This window comes from Haliaeetus leucocephalus, unplaced genomic scaffold (genome assembly GCF_000737465.1).
Source record: "Haliaeetus leucocephalus isolate CR32 unplaced genomic scaffold, Haliaeetus_leucocephalus-4.0 Scaffold2, whole genome shotgun sequence".
NCBI classification, from domain to species: domain Eukaryota; kingdom Metazoa; phylum Chordata; class Aves; order Accipitriformes; family Accipitridae; genus Haliaeetus; species Haliaeetus leucocephalus.
In genome coordinates this window covers 1,401,804-1,424,527 of record NW_010972438.1, presented here as the reverse complement: position 1 = coordinate 1,424,527, position 22,724 = coordinate 1,401,804, and the positions used below count along the sequence as shown (strand labels likewise).

The 22,724-nt window shown below is 42.4% G+C and overlaps 1 protein-coding gene across 1 annotated transcript in view; it reads left to right on the top strand.

The window, feature by feature from the left end:
• Positions 1 to 4,892, top strand: part of GRM7 (glutamate receptor, metabotropic 7) — a 282,320-nt gene extending 277,428 nt beyond the window's left edge. Inside the window, exon 10 of the mRNA XM_010570362.1 lies at positions 4,822 to 4,892. Within this exon, the coding sequence (XP_010568664.1) occupies positions 4,822 to 4,892 (71 nt within the window). The remainder of the gene's footprint in view (positions 1 to 4,821) is intronic.
• The last annotated feature ends 17,832 nt before the right edge of the window (positions 4,893 to 22,724 follow it).

The window sequence follows — 22,724 nt, the reverse complement described above, 5'->3', positions numbered from 1 at the left end:
ATCATGCAGGTATACAAAACACATTCTAACTGGGAAAACAAAATTTGTCTTTGGAAACTGAACTATCTGAACTATGATTCTGACATAAGACAGCAAGGAAATGCTCCTCATAAATTAAGGGCCATATTATGCCTCCTCCAGTCATACTGAACAGACCCCTCACTGCCAGAGGAAATAACTCTATTTCCCACATTGGGGTATTACCCAGCAAGAGTGAGAGCTGCGGAGCCCTCTGCCAAGTCCCATTTCTGTTGGGTAACGCAGGCCACGGTGAAGGAGCCCCTTCCATCATCTCTGCTCTCTACATCTACCCCTCGCTGTGCTGCTGCTGCTGCTGAGGTCCAGCCCTGGGGTGTGCAGAGTCCAACTGCTCCTCCACGTGTTCGGGGAGGATTGCTTCTGGGATGGCCGGGTCGGAAAAGGCCTTTGAGGATGGAGGGAGAGAAAGAGGGAGGAGGGGAAGGGATTTGGAAAGGCAGCTGGGAAAGGGCAGGTGAGTGTGTGTTGCTGAACTGCATTTCACAAATTGCTGTTCTGGTCAAATGAGCTGGAATTAGTTTCTCCTCCAGAAAAATCAAAATCTAAAAATTTCCACTCAAAAGACTTGAACAACGAGAAAAATATGAAAGTTCTGATGATTAAATGTTCAATGTAGAAACAGAGGTAGACCCCCCGTGGGAACAACAGCTTGGGGCTCTCCTGCTCCGGGTTTCCCCTCCTGGTCCCATTCTCCTGTGCTGCATCTTATTGCTGGTTTCAGACTTCTGAGAATATTTCCCCCCGCCAAAGAACAGTCAAATTTTTCCCTGAGGAAGGAGATATGTTTATTAAAAAGAAAGATTGCTCACTTAAACCCCTGTATTTCTGATAAAATACAACATTTTTTCATCCAGGACTATATACTAGAATATGTTTTTCAGAGGCAGAGTAAGGGACAGAATCCCCCATGCGTGCTGAGATCCATCAGGTTCTGCCTTAAGCATCCAGTCTTCAGTCCCGGTTTTGTTAACACTGATTTAAAGCTGGGGTAAAGTCCACAGGGAGCAAAACTTTCACAACTTCAAAATTAGTATGCGTGAGGGGAGAATGCTTTCTGTGAACTCATTTGCTTACATGTAGGATTCTAACGCATATAAATTTGTTTGTTCAACCTAGCCAGTCAGGAAATGTGCAATAGTATTAATTTCTATGTCTTTCTCCAAGTACTGGGCTTTTAAATTTTTTATGCTTTGGAAAATAAATTTTCTTTTAAATCTTTTAATTATTTATATATATAGTACCATATGTTCATATTATCAGCTGCACCTACTACTACTATTTCATTCCCTGGATATGTGTGTTGATAGAAATTATTAGAAAATCAAATGAAATAAACTACTGCTGTACTTACAGTATTTGCGTACATTTAGTCCCAGCGTAGGCTATTACAACAGTTAATAGGAGTTTTCCTATAGCGTTCAATAGATTGTCAATCAACCCCATAATTAGGCAACATTCAGTACGTATGTCTATACAAGTAATTCATTGAATACCTAAACTGAGTTTCTTTTTTTTATTATTTGAATATTTTGTTTAAAAAAAATGTTTACAGTTCCATTTTTAGGTGGAAAAATTGAAAACCATATTAATGAACTCAAAAAAACCGATGTCATGCAAGCAAAACTCCCCAAACTTCATTTTCAGTGAAATTTTGAATATGGTGTCCACAAATAAATAAGCTTTTGGTGTTTTCATAGCAATTCAACTTCAAAAAATATTTTATACAGTGGATGGATGGGGAAATTTTCCGAATTTTACCATTGGAAAGTAGGAAATGTGAATAAAAAGTTGCCCCAGATGCTTGCATCAGTGCTAGGATCATTTTTAAAAATCTCAAATATCTTCTTTCAAAAGAAAACAAAAATAATGTCTTTTCAGTGTCTCTCTCTTTAAAACTGGTTTCGATCCACTACGGACAGCGAACAGTTACCTACAGATGCGGAGGGAGCTGGCGGAGCGCAGCGCGTCCCTGCCTGCCTGTGATCTGCTGCTCTGAGGGGCACAGGGTGGGAAGCTCTGGTTGTGGGTTCTGTGGCAGGTTCCCCTGGAGCTCACCGTGTCAGGCTGAAAGTAAATTAATTGAAAGGGATTAAAGGAAGAGTCTGAGACTCACCAGCACTGTGCAAAGCTAACTTGGATGCTGATCTGGCTTAGCTACCAAGTGTTTTCTCCTAAGTGGAAAAGTACAGTTGGGTTTTCCAGTTTGATTTTCTATTATATTTCCTGGTGATGCTGCTGTTCATGGCTTGCTCAGGTACTGGAGACTGGAGTTGCCATTTCTATTGAAAATACACGCATATTTCATATTTCCTAAGAACCGATTAGCACTGAGCCACCAGCATGGGATTCACGTACCTCCAAACATTGGGGAATTTGGTGACTAAGCCCAAATTTATGACCTGTCCTACTTATATGCCAGAGTCACAACCAAAAGCAAGATGTGGATGGTTTAGAGAAAAATAGCCTTGAACAAAACCTCCATGTTTTAGTATTAACTTGAAAAGAATGCCTAATGAACTGAAGGTGTGCATGTAAAACTGGAAGGCCTATAAATTACCTGAGCCTTCACGGCTTCCTAAGAGCAGGTGGTCCTCAGCAGCGGTGCTGAGCATCCTACGGAAACACTGCACACAACTCTCGGCTGAGCTGCAGGAACCTGAGCTCGGAAAAAATGTGCAGAGCACTTAGGAGAGCTGGGCTCAAGCACTGGGGTTTTAGTGTGAGTATAAAAGAAGAAACAACATTAACATGGGAGGAATATCCCTTGAAATGCAGTGGTCTTATATCCCACCCATCTGGAGGAATAAGGACCCACTGTGTCACAGCTTTTTGTTATGATATATGTGAAGCAAGAAGGTTCACAAGCTGAGCTCCCCAGCCATGACCTGGGAGGGCTTTCATGCTGAATGGGATATATTAAAGCAAAGCTTTTCAATCTAAAACTGCATTACTTATGAAAACTCTCTTAATCATTCCAGTTTGCCATCTGGCATGTGCATGCTTTTACTCATTCAACAGCTTTTTCCTGCTAATACTTGTTTGCGGCAGTCAGATGAGCAGAATTTGGTGCACAGCAGCTTCCATTTGTGTAATGAGTTCATTCTGCTCTCATGTGCCTTTGGTCGAATTTCACACTATTCGAGAAGACACTTCTTATCAAGTCTGAAGTAGAACAGACAGTGAGTGCTTCTGCTTGGTTGTCTGCTTGTGTTTCTGCTGCAAGGGCTGAGTGTCAGACCATGAGAAAAACATTTGAACCCCCAACCCCTACTTAACTTATATTGAAATTTACATGTAATTACTCCTTTTCCCTAGCAACTTGTTTTAATTCACAGCTTTACCAAACAGAGCGACAGGGAAATCAGCGTCTTGGTGGTTTGGTAATGAGGAGGTTGTGCTTCTCGGGGGCTGGAGGAGCAGACCTTACTCAAGGGCGTTTGCTTTCATGCATTTCCCTCTTGAAGCAGCAGTGAGAAGGAAGCCAAGCTGCCCAGTGCCTCCTGGGAGCGGCTCTCCTGGGAAGATGCTTTCTTGCAGGGATAGGGTTTATCGGGACTTGGCAGCACAGGGAGTGTTGGTCTTCCCGTGTCCCCATTTCCAGTCTCATGGGAAAAATCTCACCATCTATGAGAATGGCTCTGAGATCAAGGTGCACAGTAGCCCAGTAGTAGATAGCAGTGAGCAGGAGGCGTGCAGCATCTCTGTGGCAAAGACCGAGCGCATCAAAGTGACAAACAACTGTTGGAAAGATGGAGCAGCTCGTGGGAGACCACTTTCCCCAAGGAGTTTAGTTGAGATTTGTTGAGAAGTGGCAAAGGAACGGTGTCACCATGGACTAGCCAGAAAACTTTAAGGCCTAAAGACTTACAATTTTCAGTCTAATTTTCAGTAGTGTTATAATTTTGTGGACTTTTCAGTTAGCAGGTGCTTTGAGGGCTCAGTACCTGTACAGACATATTCAAGAAGATCTTTTCTCTTTCTCCTTTATTTAGCATTAAGTAGAACTTACTTGGCTGTTGATTCAGTTTTCAGTAGTGAAGTGCAATCACTGTCTGTTGTCCCCGGACAGACCAGGCACCGTTTGCACGTTTCTATTTTAAAACAGTGCTTTCCTGTGCACTGTCAGGTCCTCTCTATCACAACGCCAGCAAGAGCAGTGTGTGCCCATCCTCGCTTTTCTCCATGCATTGAGAACGGACATTGACTTTGTGGGTTCCCATCAGTAAACTCTGGATAGTGTATGGGGAACACAAGCATCTCCTGTCTCGGACAGACATGCAGACACCACCGTGCAAATGCTCCTGTGCTGTGCCCTGGTGTGTTTGTGTATTCATTCCTGTTCATCCTTAACATCACTGACATGACGTTGCCTATTCCATCTTTCTGAGGAAAAAAACTAAAATGGTTGTCGATGATGCTGAGGAACCTGAGAGTGACTGCACGGGTGAGGAAGGACTGGGGAGTCTTAAACTAAAACCAAAATGTTCCAGAGTTTGTTCAGGGGAGAGGAAGGGAAAAAAAAAAAAAAAAATCAACCAGACCCGCTCTTTTCTGAGCAGCTGCTCCCATGTTCAGAGGTACCTGAACTTCTGTGAACTGGTTCATTTATTTCTAACCCAGAGTTCATTTCATGTAGTGGTGCCTCTCAGTTTTCCACTGTCGCTGCTCTAATCTGAGCTCTTCGGTTGGATTAATGTCATGGCCTCCATGACAGGGCAAAATTTGAAGAGTTTATTGTGAACAGACATATTATACATACCAATGTATTTACTTTTCCTGTAGACTGCATACCACCAGTAAGAAAGAGTGTTCAAAAATCTGTTACTTGGTACACTCTTCCACCTACTGTATAGCTTTTGCCTGCTTTCCAAAAAGGTAAGGAAAAATCTAGCTTCTTATTACTTTATTCTCAAATTATTATTATGATTATTATTCTATACATAAATAAATGATGAATGTGCATTAGTGCAGCTATGTTAAAACAAGTATCTAACTTAAAAATTGTTCACACATCCGTTACCAAAAGCTCCCGTGTGAAGGGCTGGCTTTGGAAAAGGGAGACCCAGGACTTGGGTGATTTAATCCCTGTGCTGTGCCCAGCGAAACAAGAGACTGGTGGTCTTCTACTTCCCACCAGTGGGGATGGTTGCCAATAAAGTCTTTGAAGATGTAGGTATTTGATAACAATTTAAAAAGGAACAAACAAATGATCAAAAGTTAATTATGGCAGTCAGATCTAACAACTAACAAGATGTTTTCTGAGTCATTTCTAGCAGCTTTACCAGCAGGGCTGCCTGGCAGCATAAAAATAACATTTGCTAACTTGTGAGCAATCTTCTTTACTCTAAAATTATAAATGGCTCAAAAAAAGTTTGCAAAATATTTTTTTTCACTGTGGGTGATCCCAGTGACCACTTCTGTATAACCACGAGTGAACAATTTTTGAGGGCTGGCTTTTCCTGAGTGTTGTGACTGCCTATGTGGTGATCTTGTGAGCTAATTTCGTATTTGTGACTTCATCAGCCAGGAATTACTGCTTTTCTAGTGAAATGAGAGGAATGAGACAGCATTTGATATTGGAGACAAATAACTAACAACCATTAATAAATATTTCTCATATCTGCAACTCTGTGTGTGTGCTCAGACGGCTTTGCCCACTCCTTTGGGGCTTTGCCCAGGTATGAAAGGTGCTGGCCTGACTACTGCGGTATGGTGCGGTTGGTGCTAGAAGAAATTGCTGTATACAGCCTTCAGAATGGTTAGCTGATCCCTAATAGGTGAGAACTTGTATCAGCAAAGGTAGGAATGTTGTTTGAATTGAGTCGCTGAGTCATAGGAAAAAAAATACTAATATCTTTAGCTGGTGTAAATTGCCACAGTTCCAGTTTCAATGCAGCTCAAGTTCTTGTGAAGTGTTCAAATTGCTTTTCATTGTATTTGAATCATGCCCATTATTCTAACTTACAGAGCTCAGGCAGAAAGCCTTATTTAAGGTGTGAAGCTCTTTATGAACACCAGGATGACCTGCCTCTACCAGAGGGCCAGAGTCAGAAAGGTTGATGGTGGCTGGTGTCCAGGGAAATATAACAAAGTAGTTGGAGAAGAGAAGGGGCCGCTCAAAGTATTATTGCAAATCAAATGTGAAAGAGTAAAGGGCAACTGTGTGAAGATGAAATTGCTAAAGGAAGGCGATGAGAAGAATAGGAGAGAGATAGAAGGCACCCTAAATCTCAGGAGAAATCACTTTTTTTAATAAAATTTAAAAACCATTTAAAGTTAAAAGAATTAGGACCTCACACAGATTTCTAAAAATTATTTTTTCCATGTAACATTATTGTATAATATAAGGAATTGCTGTCTGCAAAGGCACACAAATAATTTTGTCATCCAAGTCCTATAAAAAGTGATTGGCCATTCAGATTCTTGAAGCAGATTTTAAAATTTGGGCCCCACAAAGCTGTGAAAAATGCTACAGTCAAGGATGGTTTGGGCTGGTGATGGTCTTGCCCCCACCAGTGCTCTTCCGCATCAGGTATTGTTTTCCATTTCTCACCCGTGAGTGCTTCGGTTCCAGCTGGGCTGATTGCTCTAGCTCTGGTTGCTATGTTTTGATTTGTTCTTCCAGGGATACAAAACAAAAAACAGCAAAGAAACAATATACTGTATTAAAAGCAAAGCAATGATATGAGGAAAACATCAACTTAGTTGTAAATTGACACTTGTTTTGTTAGTAACATATTTTTATGTAGGTATGAAGATAGTGCTTAAGCTGTTACTTGACTATATCAATTTCTGCTATGTGATGCACAGAGAGATGCATTTATAATGCTTTTAAATTGTTTCCTGTGAGTGACAAATGGGAATTCTTTACTGTTGAGACTGATGAAAATACAAGGCTTGAAAAACTCTACATGGTATCTGGGTCAGGGAAAAAAATTGTCCGTCACCCGAACAAGGTGAAGAAACATCAAATGCTTTTGTAGAGCTGTAGTGTCACATTTGGCACTGTAGAATTATCTGCAGCACTTTTCTCCTGATCCATCACCAAGCAATATGCTTACAGGTCAGGAGGAAAAGACAGTCCAGCGACTGAAGTGCTTGTGATATCTGAAAGACCTGGATCTGTCCCTTGGGCTTTCGCAGCCTCCCAGTGCAAGGCTGGCAAGTGGTGCCACGCTCCCTTCCCCTTGTGCTGCCTCCCGTGGATGATGATTGTGAGATGCTCATGCACTGCAGATGGGATCACGTAAGTCCCAGAAAGACAGCTCCTCCCTCTGCTGCCTTCTGGACTTGGTGAGCAAGGACCATAATGTTCTGAGGGTAGCAGTCTGACGCTTCGTGCCAAGGTCAGTGAATTCTTCTTCTAAGCTGGTGCAGACTGTGGCTTTCTTTGGTGTGTCCCTTCAGCACACTGGAGTTACCGAGCACTTTGCTATGTATATAATACATACTGTTTAACAGGGATTTGCTTCAGTGTAAGAAGGACAAAGAAAACCATGGCATGGGTTACTTTTTTCCTCCAGGAAGGACATGAGTGATGCCCATGAGCTTGCTGTGCTCTGAAGTCTGTCATAACATTCATAAAAGCAGTCAAGGGGAGACTAAATGGAGAGTGTCCCCCTGCTTTTTTGGTTGGATTATTATTACTAGGCATTGTTATTTCGGTAGCTTTTTGCAACAAGATGGTACTCGTGGTCCTTCAGCACTTAAAGCTGTTTTAGCAGGGATAATGCACTGAACCACTGCAACTCATCAGCAACGTTTTATCATTTGTCTGTCTTTTCTGCTGAACTTTGACTTGATCTGGGCCAGATGCTGAGCATGTCTAAACCACAGTGGTCCCATTGCTTTGAAGAAGAAACGTCAATTGATACTAGCGGAGGCACTGGCCTCAGATTTTCAAACAGCAGCTAACCTTTCCACCTTAGCTATGTGCCGCAGTGCTCGGCTGCGAGGGGTTAAGGACACAAAGAGGAGCAGCTACCGGCTCAGCAGAAATGTTTTCTGAACTTTGTACTGCAGCTGGCAGATCTTTGAACTTTGCTTTCCTCTTGAATTCATGCCGGGTTTCCCCAAAGCTGGTCCCGCGCACTGCTTTGGGCAATGAGTAGATCTCCAGTATTAACTGAATTAATTTGAAAATCATTGTACCTCTCTGCAAGGGCAGAGCTGGGAGGGCTGGCTTTTATACAGAGCAGGCCATTAGCACCACTTAGGCTGTTAAACAATTATAGTCGCATTAGGAGTGAGGGTAGCTCAGCGACAGTTTGAGGCAAGGGCTCTCCTCCCAGGGCTTGGGCACAGTGTGCAGCTTCCAAAAGTTTTTCAGTTGCTTTACAAGTCATTTTTTGCTTGATCTGTATGCGGAGGAATTTCCCTGGTGATTGCAAAGCGTTGAGATCACTTGTAAGGTATGTGCAGCACCATGTTGTGGGAAGTCATTATGTTTCTTGGTCGTATCTCTCCTAGAATATATATGCAATTACTTAGATTGTGCTATAATGAAGCTGTTGTGATACGAGTCATGACATGGTTTCAAACTGATCTTGGGCTTATGTTGAAAGAGGTAAATAGTTCGAGTTACCCTTTAGTGCCAAGGATTTTCCGTGCCTGTCCTCCCCCTGCCCACAGTCCCAGGAAGCCCAGGGCCCCCCCGGGGCCACCTACGCCATCCAGCAGCGGCATCTCTGGGGACTGGGCAACTCTTTGAAGGCTTTGGGTCCACATTGTGTGTTGTTCTGCAGCTCGTCACGCCTTAGAGTATGTGGTGTAGAATAATTATTTTCTGGATTGAAGCATCATTTTCGTTTTAAGTCTGGCTGGTTTCATCCTGAGAAAGTGCTCTGTGTTTAACCTCACTTGAAGGATTTTCTATTCAGTGGAGACTGCTAAGAAATGAGAATTTGCAGTCAAAATTGATAAGCAAAAGACTTTGACAGGTCTTCACTGCATCTCTTTGTATTCTAGGATGGCTTACTGAAAAACTAAACATTTATCATCAATTTCTTCTAATGATGATACACTTATTTTAAAAGTATTGCACAGAGATATATCCAAATAAGCCTGTGCAACACCCCAAATTACTCCCTAATACACATTTTTCTGCTTCCCAAGTTGTAAATGATTGTATTGAGATGGTAGATTCCACTTTATCTAGCTGATCATGGGACGAGTCTTGCTGGGGGTGACCCCTGCACCACCCGGGCGCTGTGGGGGCGCGGAGCCCCAAATCTCGCCCTCAGTCTGTGCAAGATGCGATGCAGGAGCGACGGCATCCACCTCTGCTGACCGGCACGGCATCGCCGGCCACAGAGTGCGGCCACCGCCATGGCACCCTCTGTGCCACGGTCTGTAAAGCTTCGTCTGCAGAACAGATTTCAAGTGATAGTGGAGGTACTCAAGCATAAAATGGATGAACAAATTCACTTCCCTTTTTAGCAAGTTTTTTCAGTTAAAATGGATTTTCTCTCACTCTCCTGCTGGAGGGCTCAGTTCTTGAAGACCACAGACTTCCCCCAGTTTCTTCTAGGTTAGAAAATGTGAGTGCTCTGAGCTACCAAAATGTGATTTGGGGGTTAGGAGTTGGCTGGTCCTGTCCCTACACAGGAGCTCAGCTCTGCGTTTAGTTTTCAGCTACTTTTTACTGCAGAACCTGAGCATTTTCCCTGTTCTCAACTGATACTTAAACTGCTCTTTACAGCTTTTTTGGACACAACGGGAAGGACCGTGCCCTGCCCGTGACAGGGGGCTTGGACTAGATGACCTTTAAAGGTCCCTTCCAACCCAAACCGCTCTATGACTCCATGCCCAGGCAATAAATGGGAAATCAAGGGAACATCTACTTTCCTGCAGCGAGGTCGCTGCAGCATCAAGGCTGGTGCCTTTCCCTGTGTCATACGCTGTCCCTTGTCTCCTGCCTGTGGCACAGTCCCAGATGCTGCAGTCCGTGAGTCCCTCACCCTGTCGTCTGAAGGGGAGGACCAGGGCAAGACTTGCTGTGCTTCTGCTAGGAGACTTGCAGAAATATTGCTCAACATTGATTGGGTGGCACTTTAAATTAAAGCTTTAGCAAAAATGTGTTGCAACGGACTGTATTGTCATTGCTCCCCCTCAGGAACATTAACTCTTATTTTTATGTAACTTTGCATAGCATAGTTTGATAAAGCAGGTAAAACACAATTTGCTCTTGTGCCACACTATGAACCATAGGTGCATTTTTTATTTTCCATTTTCTGCAGTTCAGAGGTGATTTTTTTTCTTCTCCCTCTTCTTGTAATCACCACATACTTTTTCTCCTGAGCTGCTTTCCCAGTGGTCACTCCCTGTTTAGGGACGCGTCTCTAATGGGCACACACCGGTCGAGAGATGCCCACAGGTCCCTTCTACGCACTATTAGGCTCCTTGCACTCCAGTACTTTTGCAAAGTTAAGCCGGAAACTGGCATGTAAGTATTTATTCCAGAAATTACTTATTCATTAGCACATATTTTCTAAGCTGTAGCCCAGCTACATTTGATGAGGTTGAACAGTTGAACAACCTTTAATTTTGTACACACCAAGGGGTATCTGTAATGAGGCCTGTTTTCCACAGGTACAATTTTGCTGGTTTGATATGGTCTTATTGACTTTTTAAATGAAAAGATTTATACAGATGCAACCTCTAAAGAGATGAAGACATGCAGGACTGAAGTGCCTTAAGACCAGTATGCTGGAAAGAAAATACAGTTTGGTATGTTCTGAAGAGTGACAAGTGAAACTTAAATGTGCTGTTTGATGTTTTTGACGCATTTGTTGGGTTTTGTGAGTTCCCTTTCCCATTCTGTCCTCAGACCCCTTTGCCACCAGCGTGGCCAGGGGCTCGGGGGCAGAGCAGCACCCCATCCCTGCAGCTACCAGCATGGGACCATGGCAGCTGCTCTCTCCAGGTTTCTCCTTTAAAAAACAGCAAAAAGCAGGACTTTTGTTCCAGGAACATAATTCCTCTTCCCCCCTCCGTTTGTATTTGCAAATTCAATTTGCATTTTAATTTTTACCAGTTTCTCAAGGTCTCAATATCCATTTGAATCAATGTTTTCCTTCAGGTTTTATATATCCACGACAGCATCCTGTTGCCCGGCAGCCAAGCTAGTGCCAGAAATTATTCTCTCCCTAAGCATCTTGTGAGTGATACAAGGGGGTTTGCAATTATCCTTCTTGGCAATGCAAGGTTAGACTCTTCTCACGACATTTCAAACAGTGAAGGGTATCCCTCACAATGGATATATATTTTTTAAGCCACCACAGCACTTTGTATGGTAGAGAGCAGTATGTGTTGTTTAAAGGTTTCATTTAAAACCTCTCAGAAAGAAGTCTTTTGCAACTGTTGCTTGAATGAGACCTAAAGGTAGGTTAGGGGAAGCCAAGTCCTTGTCCTTTTGACTTTGTTAAGCATAGTTGGAATCCAGCTACTTATGAGAGTATTATTATTTTTAATATTATTATACGTCCAGGAAATCTTGCTGGAAAAACTCCAAGTGTGCCAGTAACAAGCCAGTAGATGCCATGAGACCCTAGGACTTTGCAGCCTCCAGGTGCAGCACGGTTCCCCCTGGAGCCTCTGCCAGGTCCCCTCCTGTCTGAATGTTTGGGGATTGGGTTACTGTCTTTTTTACATCTCAGAATAACAACTTTTGATGATGCACTTTAATAAGTTCACATAATCACATGCTTCCATATTAATTATTTTGCATACTGTCTCACACCTTTCATGACTTACACGATACAAGATGTACATATGCAGGAAAGTGTCAGACTGCTTCTTTTTTTAAACACTGAAATTCTGTATGCACTTAAACAATCACCTTATAGTTTGATGTTTGAACAATGCTAGCTAAAACACAGTATTCATGGCTATAAGTGCTTTGGATATTAAAAGCTAGGTAGCTAGATATATGTCTTTGAGACACAAATGAGTGTCAGTTAGTATATTTGTATCACTATTCCTCTTTTGTTCCATTGTTTCTCTTTGTCTTTTTATGTGATCTTTTTTCCTAGGAAATTTGGAAGAAGAGTGAGCATACACTGTTATGCCTCACGGACCAGTCCTTCTCTTGCTTTTTTGCCTAATAAACTCTTAGTAGTGCTGAGTTCTCCCTCTGACTAATTTATCAGTCCTTACATCCTCTCAGGGAGAATTTGTCAAATTCATAAATTGTAATATCAGGGAAAAGACAAAGACTTTTGGCTCTCTTGTCTTCCATATATTTATAATGACTCCCTTTCTCCTGAGCAGGGTACATGTCACCTTGACAGGACTCACTTGGTGCTGTTCTCACATGGTAGCTTGCTGTAGTCTCTTATGTGCACTCACATCCTCCTCTGTGTTAATGAGGTGACTCTGATAAAGAGTTGTAGGATTATGAAATCAGACTTGACATTCTCAGCTTAATTTCACTGGAATCACCCCAGGCTAGGACATTGCAATATTTGGAGTCATATTTCTTTTCTCCCCTACCCAAGCAATAGGAAGCATTGCAATTGCATCTTGCACCTTTCGGGATATGTACTCTTTTAATTGTTACTGCTGCTATAATTATAACAAAAGTGTTCCCACAAGCAGCCATGATTGTAACCTCAGGTGCAAAACCTGACTTGATATAATCAGGAATCTTCCAACCCCAAGAAAGATTTACAAACTCAGATGCACAATGTTGTCTGGCCACTGAGAATAAAAGTGTGGATAATTTTACTGGAAGTGGCTAGAAAAGAGATTTTAGGAGAGAACAACTAATGGCCTTTAAGTCAAAGACTGAAGAAATCATATGCTAAACTTTGTACTGTGTTTTGGCCTCTGAGGTAGTATGGGAACTGAATTTGAGGTTTTAGAATTTCAAGTCCTTGCAGATTTTCTTGATCTTGTTTGCAGTTGGTGATTTTTGACTGCTAGAAAATTGTTTTGCAGCCATTTTAGTTTGCCTGTGGTTATTACGATTAGTTAATTGAATTTATTAAATTGTTATTATTAACAATTAGACAAGCAGCCGTCACCAACCGATGCTGCAGATCTATTTCCGAGGTGGTGCACGTGGAATAAGTCTGAGTACTCCTCATCTCGCTCTACAGCCTCCACGGAAAAGCCCCACTGCAGTTAAATATTGAAGCTTGGTTTGCAGACAGGACGGAAGAGAAAGGCCTCCAGTGCATGCTGGAGATGCAGTATTCTGGGAAAGAAAATATTTCTAATGGACTGTGAAGTGCAATGGTTGTTCTTAGATTTGATGCTCAGTAGCTGTTCCCTGGTGTAACCCAGTTCCCTTCGGCTCAGTGGTAGTGGTGAGGGATTTCTGTGTTTACACACATCATCCTGCCCAGCCCTGCCTGGCAGTAGCCAGTAACACATGCCTTGAGATACACGTTTTATTTTCCTGGTCATCAAAGCGAGGTATAATTTTTCCTTTTTTTCATTAAAAAAACCCAACCCTCCTTTAAAAATTCTGTGCTGAATTAAAACATCTACGAAGAAGCTCTGCTTCAGTTCCCATGCAATGGTTTTACAGCCATCAGCACCATAACACCTGTCACATACTGCAGGGAGTAAAGGACAGTGAAACGAATTATTTTGAGGACATCTAATATCTGGTTTAGAAGTGAGTAGCTTACATTTGTGATGAAATCTATATAGACGATAAGGTTAGGTGCAAAACCTGTATTAAATGAGTGACTTAATTTTTTTTCCTCTCAGGTATAAAGGAGGTCTATTCACAGCTGCCACTGAAGTAATAGGATATGTGGCAGTGAAGCTCAGTCAACAAAAAACCCACCAGCAGATCTGATGGGGGAATGCTCCCTTTCTTTTTTTTCCCTGCAGAAAAAGGGTCCATGGCTCGCTGGGAACAAGTGGAGCCCGTTCCTCTCGGATTTGGCTGTTGGGATTTTGCTTTTGTGTTAGACCTGGTGACTTTGCTGCTGCATTTTTACTTAGAACAAAACATGTTTTGGTTTTTTTTTTCTTTCTTTTTTTTCCTTTGTGTGTTTTTCTGAGGTGAATGATATTTGAAATCATTGGAGTCCAGTCTTTAGTGGAACAGCTCACAGGCAAGCAGGTACAAAGTGTTTCCAGCAGTACACAGAACCAGTGGCAGCAGGTTGGCTGAAAGAGTGTTTGTTCACAAACCTATTGAAAATTTGGTAAGTGAGTTTAAAATGCTAATCATAGTAATAATGGAGTAAAAAGGCCAGGAAAACTGAAAACAAGTAACATTACAGGTAAATTATGTTCTCAGAGATGTGAATCCATGCAGTTTTCTGTGTGCATGATTACAAGCATGAAGAAAACTGTTCAAAGATTGTATAGAAAAAAACAGAAAAAAACCTTGATGGTAAAAAATCACTCTGGGTTGAAGTGTGCTACAGTCAACAGGAATAGAAAGAAATGATGGCTGCCACAAAATCAAACATACCCCAGCAACTGCCTGTCAGTTATAGCCACATTTACCTGATAGCTGTCATGCTTCTGGTCAAGGTATTTCATTTGTGTCTGCAATATACAGGCACAGGTGTCATAACGTTGTACAAACCTGTTCCTGCGTGCGGTTGTGTGTCTTTGGTGATTTTACCCAAGCTTTGATGTATTTTGTCACCTTGTGGAAAACAAACCCATAGAAAATTTCAGTGTAGCGCTCGGAAATGACAGTGCTGATGAACTGAAGGAGCACGTGAGTAAAACGAGCGTGAGACGCAGCTGAGCATTCATTTGTCACTGACATAAAATAATACTGTAAAATGAGATAGATATAATTTTATGTTGACACAGATAGCAAACAGAGAATATATTTGTGCAGCAGGGGCCTGGGTTTGTTTGTCTTTTGGGGGCCAGTAAGCAGCAGCAAATCAAAAAAATGGCACATAAGAAATTGGTCTTTCTCAGTGTTTCTCTCTTATTGCAAATAGACACCACTTTCACACCCAGCGTCTCTGGAAAACATCACCGGGTTTTTTTTCTAGTCGTTGGCTTCAGGAAAGGAAATGTTGGCATCTCTTTCAGTGACGTATGGTGATACATTAAAGAGGAGAGCATCCTTTTGTTCATGAAAATAGGTATTTCTGACTTGGGGTGAGTTTATTGGGTTTGAACTCTGTCTGACAACAAGGAACAAAAGCATGTTTTTATTTTCTAGACATAGTGCAAAAAAAAGGAAGGGAATTAGGTTAATGGCTAAATACATGTAAATGCCCATGAAACACAATGGCAACACAGAATAGGAAAGGAAGGCATTCCAGTCCTGGGATCTGATGTTTGGCTTAGTTACTGCTCTGTAACTCAGAGCACTGAGTCTTACCTGGGAGAAGAGTCTGGCACTGCATATAGAGAGATGTCTGTTCTTGCTGTTCAGTGGAAAAAGAAAGAAAAAAAATACAGTTGCCATAGTTACACCACTTGTCATGATGCTTATCATGTCCATGGAATAAAGAGCCTTACATTAAATCTGTACTCTTATTAATATCAGCTGTTAAACATTTCCAGGATATTTGAAATCAAGACTTTCTGCAAAAAAAATTAAATGTTGATTGCAGCAAAATTGTACTGTTTAACCATGCAGCTCAGAGTGTAATTTTGTTAGACACTGTATTACAGAATTATGTACCATGAATAAATTTTCCAGTGAATTTAGCCTCTTTGCACTTCATGAACATTCTTGATTTTTCTGTTAAGTTGTTTGTTACTTGCAACTCTTTGCCAACTAGTTTGAGCAGGCCAACTTGAAGAAAAGGAGGGGAGTTCCTTTCAAGTGAGGAACCTCACCCTGTCAGTGGTATGGCGTTGCATTTGCTCCATGATGAAGTAATTCAGACTTCCCACGTAAGAGGGACGAAGACTGTGATTGCGCTGCACATGCCTGTGTCCTCTTTTGCTTGCCAGTGCAAACATACCCCAAATATCTATGTAGACTAACAAAGGTACACATGCATGCATTCTCAGAAGCGTGCACATCTTTCTAATGCAGTAGACCTGCAGCTGAATGTGGTATTATTCTTCTGATTTAAGCTCATGTGCCAAATTGTAAAGCGTTAGGGGAATACAGTTCAAAATGGGTTTTTACATGTGCAGCAGAGTCTAATGTTGAAAGAGTGTCCTCACTGCTCTCCGATGCCCCTGGGCTGGTCACCTCTGCCTTTTGGACTTTCTCATACAAGCTTCATCTCCTTAGGGGCAGTAAGACAGTGTCATACTCCCAGTGGTGGATCTTGCCAGAAATGGCCCATAGCCAAACGTCCCTCTACTTCACACATTCTCATTTATAGGGTGTTAATCTGGCCAGAAGTGTCACAGGGCTGGAGCTCTACAGACCCCCTCTCTGGAGGTAGAGGTGACAGAGTCCAGGGCTTGCAAGCAAAGCCACCCCATGCGGCCAACGGGGCATCCCCTGGGGCTGCCGGGATGCCTGAAGAGTAGAGAAGCCGACCAGAGTCCCCACCGGGCTCTGCGTGTGTCACAGCAGGACGAAGTGTGGTTTCCTAAGGAAATGACCCAACAAAAGGTTTGGCACCAGTTTCTTCTGGGATTATGCTAACTCACACACAGAGACAGCCCAGGGAGGAGGTTTTGGTGTGGTGTAAGTACAAGCCAGAAGGAGTCCTACCATAGGTTGGAGCCCTGTGTACAATGTGCTTCACTGAGGACATAGTCACTGCCCCGAGAAATCAGGGTGTGCTTGGGTATGTGAAAAGTCACCATAAAAACCTGTACAAAATACAGCTTTGTATCCAGTGTTTATCAAGGGAAATTCATCTTTTCAGAGGAGAGGATGTACGGAGTAAGAACCAGTTACCCACGGGATGTTGAAGCGTTTGTCCAGTCTTTTCTATCGTTATGTTTTCCTGGAAAGAAAAATGGACCAATAAATATGACACTTATTGTTATTTAAAATACAACTATGACCTGTTCCTCTACAACAGGGAGGTTGTATTCGGTGTAACCTTGTCATTCACATCCAATGATAGGTTCAGATTCACAGTCCTTCAGCAAGATGTTGTTTTTCTCCCCGTTGCCTGGTTCCCTTGGCACGCACATCAGAAGCAGAGCTGCGGTATGCTCAGAAATGTGACTGATGGCGTGAATGGGCAGTTTATTGACTGGGAGATTGACTTCGACAAAATCCAAATTCTCCAAAAGTTTTCTTTCCGGGTGTCGTCTTGGTTTCCATTTTCTATTGAAAAATAGTACATGTTTCCAAATTGTGAGAAATACAAATCTGGCTCTGACTCCATGAGTGCCTGAGTTTAGTTGAAATGGATGATTTGTTTGAGCCCAGGTCCTAGCAAGGCTTTTGGTTTGGGACTGCACAGAGAAATAGCCACTGCATTCAGGGGGCTGTCTGGAGGGTAATGTGCTAGTTTGTAGGAAAAAAACCCTGGAAATAAACAGAGTAAATAATGGAATTGCTTGTAACTCATTAAATGAGTAAACATAAAATACCTTTGTAATCTAACTCGGTATGAAACCCGTAACTGAATATAGTTGGGGGGAAAAAAAAAGGAGAAAAAAATTGCTGTTCATTCCTATGTTCCTGTTGTTTGGCAACTGCAGAGAATTTTAGTTTTCTTGATTTTTTTATTAAATAGAATGATTAATTAGAAAAACATTTTCAATTCTTTGATCACTGAATGGATAAACTAGCTAGACATGTAGAGCTGTATTTACTGAATGTGGGTGTAAGAAAGAAAATGATTACTTGCGTGATTACTTTATAACCATGTATTTACTTGTATATCTGCTTGGGTCAAACCCCAGGGATTTGCACGGGGAAGTGCCGGGGTATTGCTAGGACAGGGACTGACTGGAGACAAGTGCTGTTGAGGCAGTGTCAGAAATGGGTTTGGGTGGGTTTGTTTTTTTTTTATCGGTTCTCAGTAGCTGGAGAGAAGGGAACAGTACACTGCAGGATTCCAGGTGAAAAGATGGAGAGGCGTGCAGCCGGGTGGAAAGCATCACCCGTGTGCTGGGCGGAGGAGGGCGGCTGCAGACCCCCCAGCCGTGCCGAGGGGCAGCGGCACGAGGCGGAGGGGGACGTGGAGGAGCCGGTTCGGGAGCAAAGTGAAGAGGTAGAGAGGAGCCGTTTTCTTATAGCTCTGACTTCAGGACTCCTTTGGGATGTTTTAGAAGATCTCTCGGGTCATAATCTTAATTATGTTTCATGCAAACTGTTTTCACACTTGGCTTTAACAGCTCTCAACAGAGCCTGGGTTCCAGGTAAGATAACCAACGTACTATTAATTGCTTTGTTTTAAGCAGGTGAAAATAATTTGCTACTGTTTGTTATCTTTCCAGTCCACAGCATTCAAATGGAAACATTTTAAATGTAGTTTAAATTAGTATGGTTTCTGTACTGTCGGCTCCAATTATGGAGTAATATGAATTGTTTTTGTTTCTTCCCTGCCACGATCTCTTAAAGATTTGGAAACACATTTCCTAAGATCCTGGGCACTTTTCTAGCACGCTCCCGCCTGCAGTGCAGCGCTGTGAATTTAGTTGATGTGAAGGTTCGTACAGCGGCTCTGGGGTCCGCTGGGAATCGGGTCCCTCTGCGCGCTCCCCAGTGCCTGCTGCGCTCAGAGCCGGGATTTTGGCTCCCCAGCCTCATCCCCTAACGACATCTCACCCCAAAGTGCACGCACACCCCAGCCAGCTGCGTGGCTGCTCCTCGTGCCAGGTCTTCTTTAAGCCTCTCTGCAATCTTTCATTTGCTGGAAGCATTGATAAGACTTTCTGCTGTTTATTCTTTGATCCCAGCGTTGCAGATATTTTCAAACTTCACCTGACCCAGAAGTTTTTATCTGCAAAGCAGACGAGTAGGAGATGGGAGAAAGATGCAGCCAAACGTGCCCAAGATTAATGTTCCTCAGCGGTACAATACTTGTTGATTTTAGCTTTTGTTTAAAAAGGTAAAACTAATCCTTTTCTATTGAAGTCTTATTACCTGCCTCAAAATCTCAATCTTACAGTTATCTTTTCAGCAAAAACATGATGATTTTTCAGGCCATAAACAGTATGGGTCTGGCTCTGTTCTTTGACTCAAAGTCACATTTTCTTTTGATGGCTCGGATGGGAAAATCAGTATTAAACAACAACCTCTGAATTTATCTCTGAATGCACCTACCTTAATAATACCCTGCAAAATAGTCAAAGGTGTGGCTGATAAAAAAATGTCTTTTAGCCCAGTCCTGAGGAGGCTGAAAGCAGTGTCGGTCACCGCAGGTGGTTTAGATCATCTTTCCAGCTTAACAAAAGGAGTTTATTGATGCTGACAGAGTTATCAGCATAAGCAGTTCAGGGGCAGAGAAATAAATGACATGCTTTTTGCTTGTTTACAGAGAACTATCACTTTCATTGCTAAATATTCATAATGATGAATGCCATATCTTGCCGTTGTAAAGGGGGAACATGTGTCACATATCCCAGTTGTGGCCTATTTTTAGAGCTTGTAAGAATTAACATAGGTACCTATCTTTATTATATTCTTCCGAGGAGTGAATTTCCTCTGACACTCACTTTTGCCCTTACCACAGGCATGTCTCCTGTCAGAGGCCATTTTGTTTGGGTAAAGTTGCTCAGTGACGTGTTTTGCCCCCCAGATCCCAGCGGTGGGGGGCTGTCGGTGGGGGAGAAGGGCCATGGGGTGCATGGTTGTGTACAGCAGTGTGCCTGAAAATCACAAAACCCACAAAAGCACTCCCTGTGTCCACGTGGAAAAGTGCTATAGAAGCGTTGTAAGAAACCAATGACTTTCCACGTTATTTTATATTATACTGTAAATTTTTACGGCAAGCAATACTGGCTCTGCTGAAATCAGCAGGTGCTTTGCCCTCGACTCGAGCGGGAGTGGGATTTCACTCATGTTTGTAGAGCTGGAGTTCACCGTTACGCTGTCTTAAAAATGGAAAGTATATGTTTTGTGCTACATTCTATAGGATTTTTCCTTACTTGTCTTTACAAAGACAGGTTAAGTTTGCTGTCCACAGAGCAATGTTAGAGAAGTGTAACAGTTACTCCATGCCAGTAGGCAAAACTTCCAACCACATGCAGCTGTATTTCTTTCCTCTTGTGCTAGAGAAGTGTGGCTTTGCATGAGCTAGAGTTCATTATTTATCTGGTACACTATATGGAAATGTGCTCAACTTTCAAATAAGCAATTCATTCATCTTTTCTTTTTCTAAACAGGTAAGTGCCACGTGCAATGGTGTGTACTGACTTTGCAGAATAATCTTTACATCATTTTGTGGGTTTTAGGGTGGTTGGTATAAGCTTCCCATCCTTTCTGGGATTCATTGTGGGAAAGCCTGCTTCACTGAAATTAATGGGTTATTATTCTACCTGAAGTCAGAATTTTCTAGCTTTGTCCTGTAGTGCAATCATCTGTCTAATAGGGTCGCTTTCCCTATGTTGTCTGAGCTTAGAGTTTCTTCATCCCTATCGAGATAAAAGTTCAACAGCAGATTGGTCTCAGTCGAATACATTTGCAGAGTGATGAAGCAAACACATACTTTATGTACTCAAACCCAAACAAGCTATCTTAGGCTATAAGAATGTCATGTTGTTGCCACTTTGACCTGAACTGATTTCCATCATTATGCCATTATCTCACCCACGAACTGCTTTTATTATTCTTCCTATTGGATACATTCTCTGTTCTCACAAAAAGTGCATCCTAAAAAAACCTGATGAATTGAAAACCTGATTAATTAAAAACATACACCTCTGATAGCAGGTACTACTGGAAAGCCTTATAAGCCAAAATGGATTTTTGTTTAAAGAAAAACCTACTTCAAATCCCAGTGTGCCCTGGGGAACTGGCAAGGTCGTACTCTTGCTTCCTATTAAATCCTTCTGGGAACTTCAAAGCAATCCTCGTTAAAAGAACCCATTATATTGGATATTTGTAATTGTTACTTATGGCCCTGGCACTACTCTGTACGGTGTTTTGCCAGTCCCCTGGGTTCAAGGCTCACTTCAAGTGTAGTTATATCATTCACTTGACTAGCTATGCAGTCTGACTTTGCTTAGGGGCTGCATGATAGACAGGGTAAATATCCGTTTCTAAAAGGGATAATAATAAGAAAGCCCTAAAGGTAAAATGTAGCCCTGGTTAGAATATGAGGAATTTAGAAGTGGAAGCTGTGTAAAGTGACAGATGTGTGGATGCTCTTTAGATAGAAATACACCTGCAGCGTTTGCCCAGCCCTGCTCTGAACAATACATTTGAATGCATATGCATAAACATAATTATTCTAATAATTGGAAGTAATCATTTCATTATTAATTGCATTCTGAATGCCACAGAGGTGAACCAGATGAATCCAGGTTATCAAGCGTATATAGAGCAGCACTGACAGGCAAGATTGCTTAGGCTATTTTTCTGATTGTGCTCTCTTGGCATTAATTACTTATTCAAGATTTCTAGGTGCTGGTGTTCACCTTACGATCTCACTCTGAGGTAGGAGTTTATAAACATTATCAGCGTTTTGCAGATTGGAAACAAAGACATCTGAGTGGCGTGTGGTGATGTAACTAGAAAGAGTGGTTGGACATCTGGCTTCCAGCCACCTTGTTCACGTTAGTGGAGTTGAGCCCATACAGAATCTGGCCTTGTCTTCCTAAATTAGTGTGTGTGCACATGTGGGGGAGGCTGGTTTGGTTTTTTCTTTTGCAGCATTTGACATTTTGGTGACAGCTCATTAGACTTCTAACCTTAAGTGCTATATTCTGTGTCTACGCTAGGTAAAAATTTGTCCATGTGGCCTGACCTGACTGGCGATGATTTTAGCTAGCATTGGGGTTTTCTTCACCACTTCCCGTTCCATCAGACGAACTCTGCAGTATTAAATCCCATGCGTGTGGGTCTTCTTAGCAGCAACGGGGGAATTACAGCTGTGGGACACTTTAAAAAGCCACTGCTGCCAAGTTGCTTTTGCTTTCCAAGTAAAGGTGGGATTGTTCTGCATGTTCTCCATCCATCTCGGTGTGCAGTCGGATGCAGTCAGACAAGTTCTCCAAGGCTTGCCGTGGGACTGGTGCTCGCGTGGACTCGCCAGCAGATTCTGGTGCGTTCCCGTAGGCGCAGCGTAGCTCACAGGGTGGGCACAGCCTGCGATCTGGAGGTGGCGTACAGAAACAAGCCTCCTGAAGGACGTACAGCACAAGACAGGAGGGTGTCTCTGGCAGGTGGTTGGAGTGGTTTCAGGTACAGCAGTTTCTCTGGATCGAGGTGTTGACCAGAATATCCCATTATTGACCCAATCTGAGCCCAAGAGAGTCAGCTGAATGCTTGCCCTCCCAGCAGCGAGGCTGAGACAGCGCTGCCGAAGCCAGCGCTGGCAGTGCTGTTCCTGCCTGTTTACACGGTGACAGCAGGTCACAGGGGGACAAGGAGCTCAGTTTTTCTCTCTTTGCATTGCGTAGATCAGTACGGCCTCTGCGGCAGATCAGGTTCTGCAAATGTAACTGCATTTTGTTGCAAAATTTCTAAATGCATGGAAGCAGAAAATGAGACAGTCAGATTGTGAAAATTGTGAAGAAAATATCTGAATATATGAATATCTGAATATATATTTATAATTTTTAAAGCCAGGTGAATTATTTGTTCTACATTTATCCAGTGAAGCTAGTTGTTTAGGTTTTTTTCCCAGTTAAAATCTGCAGGACTTTTTTAT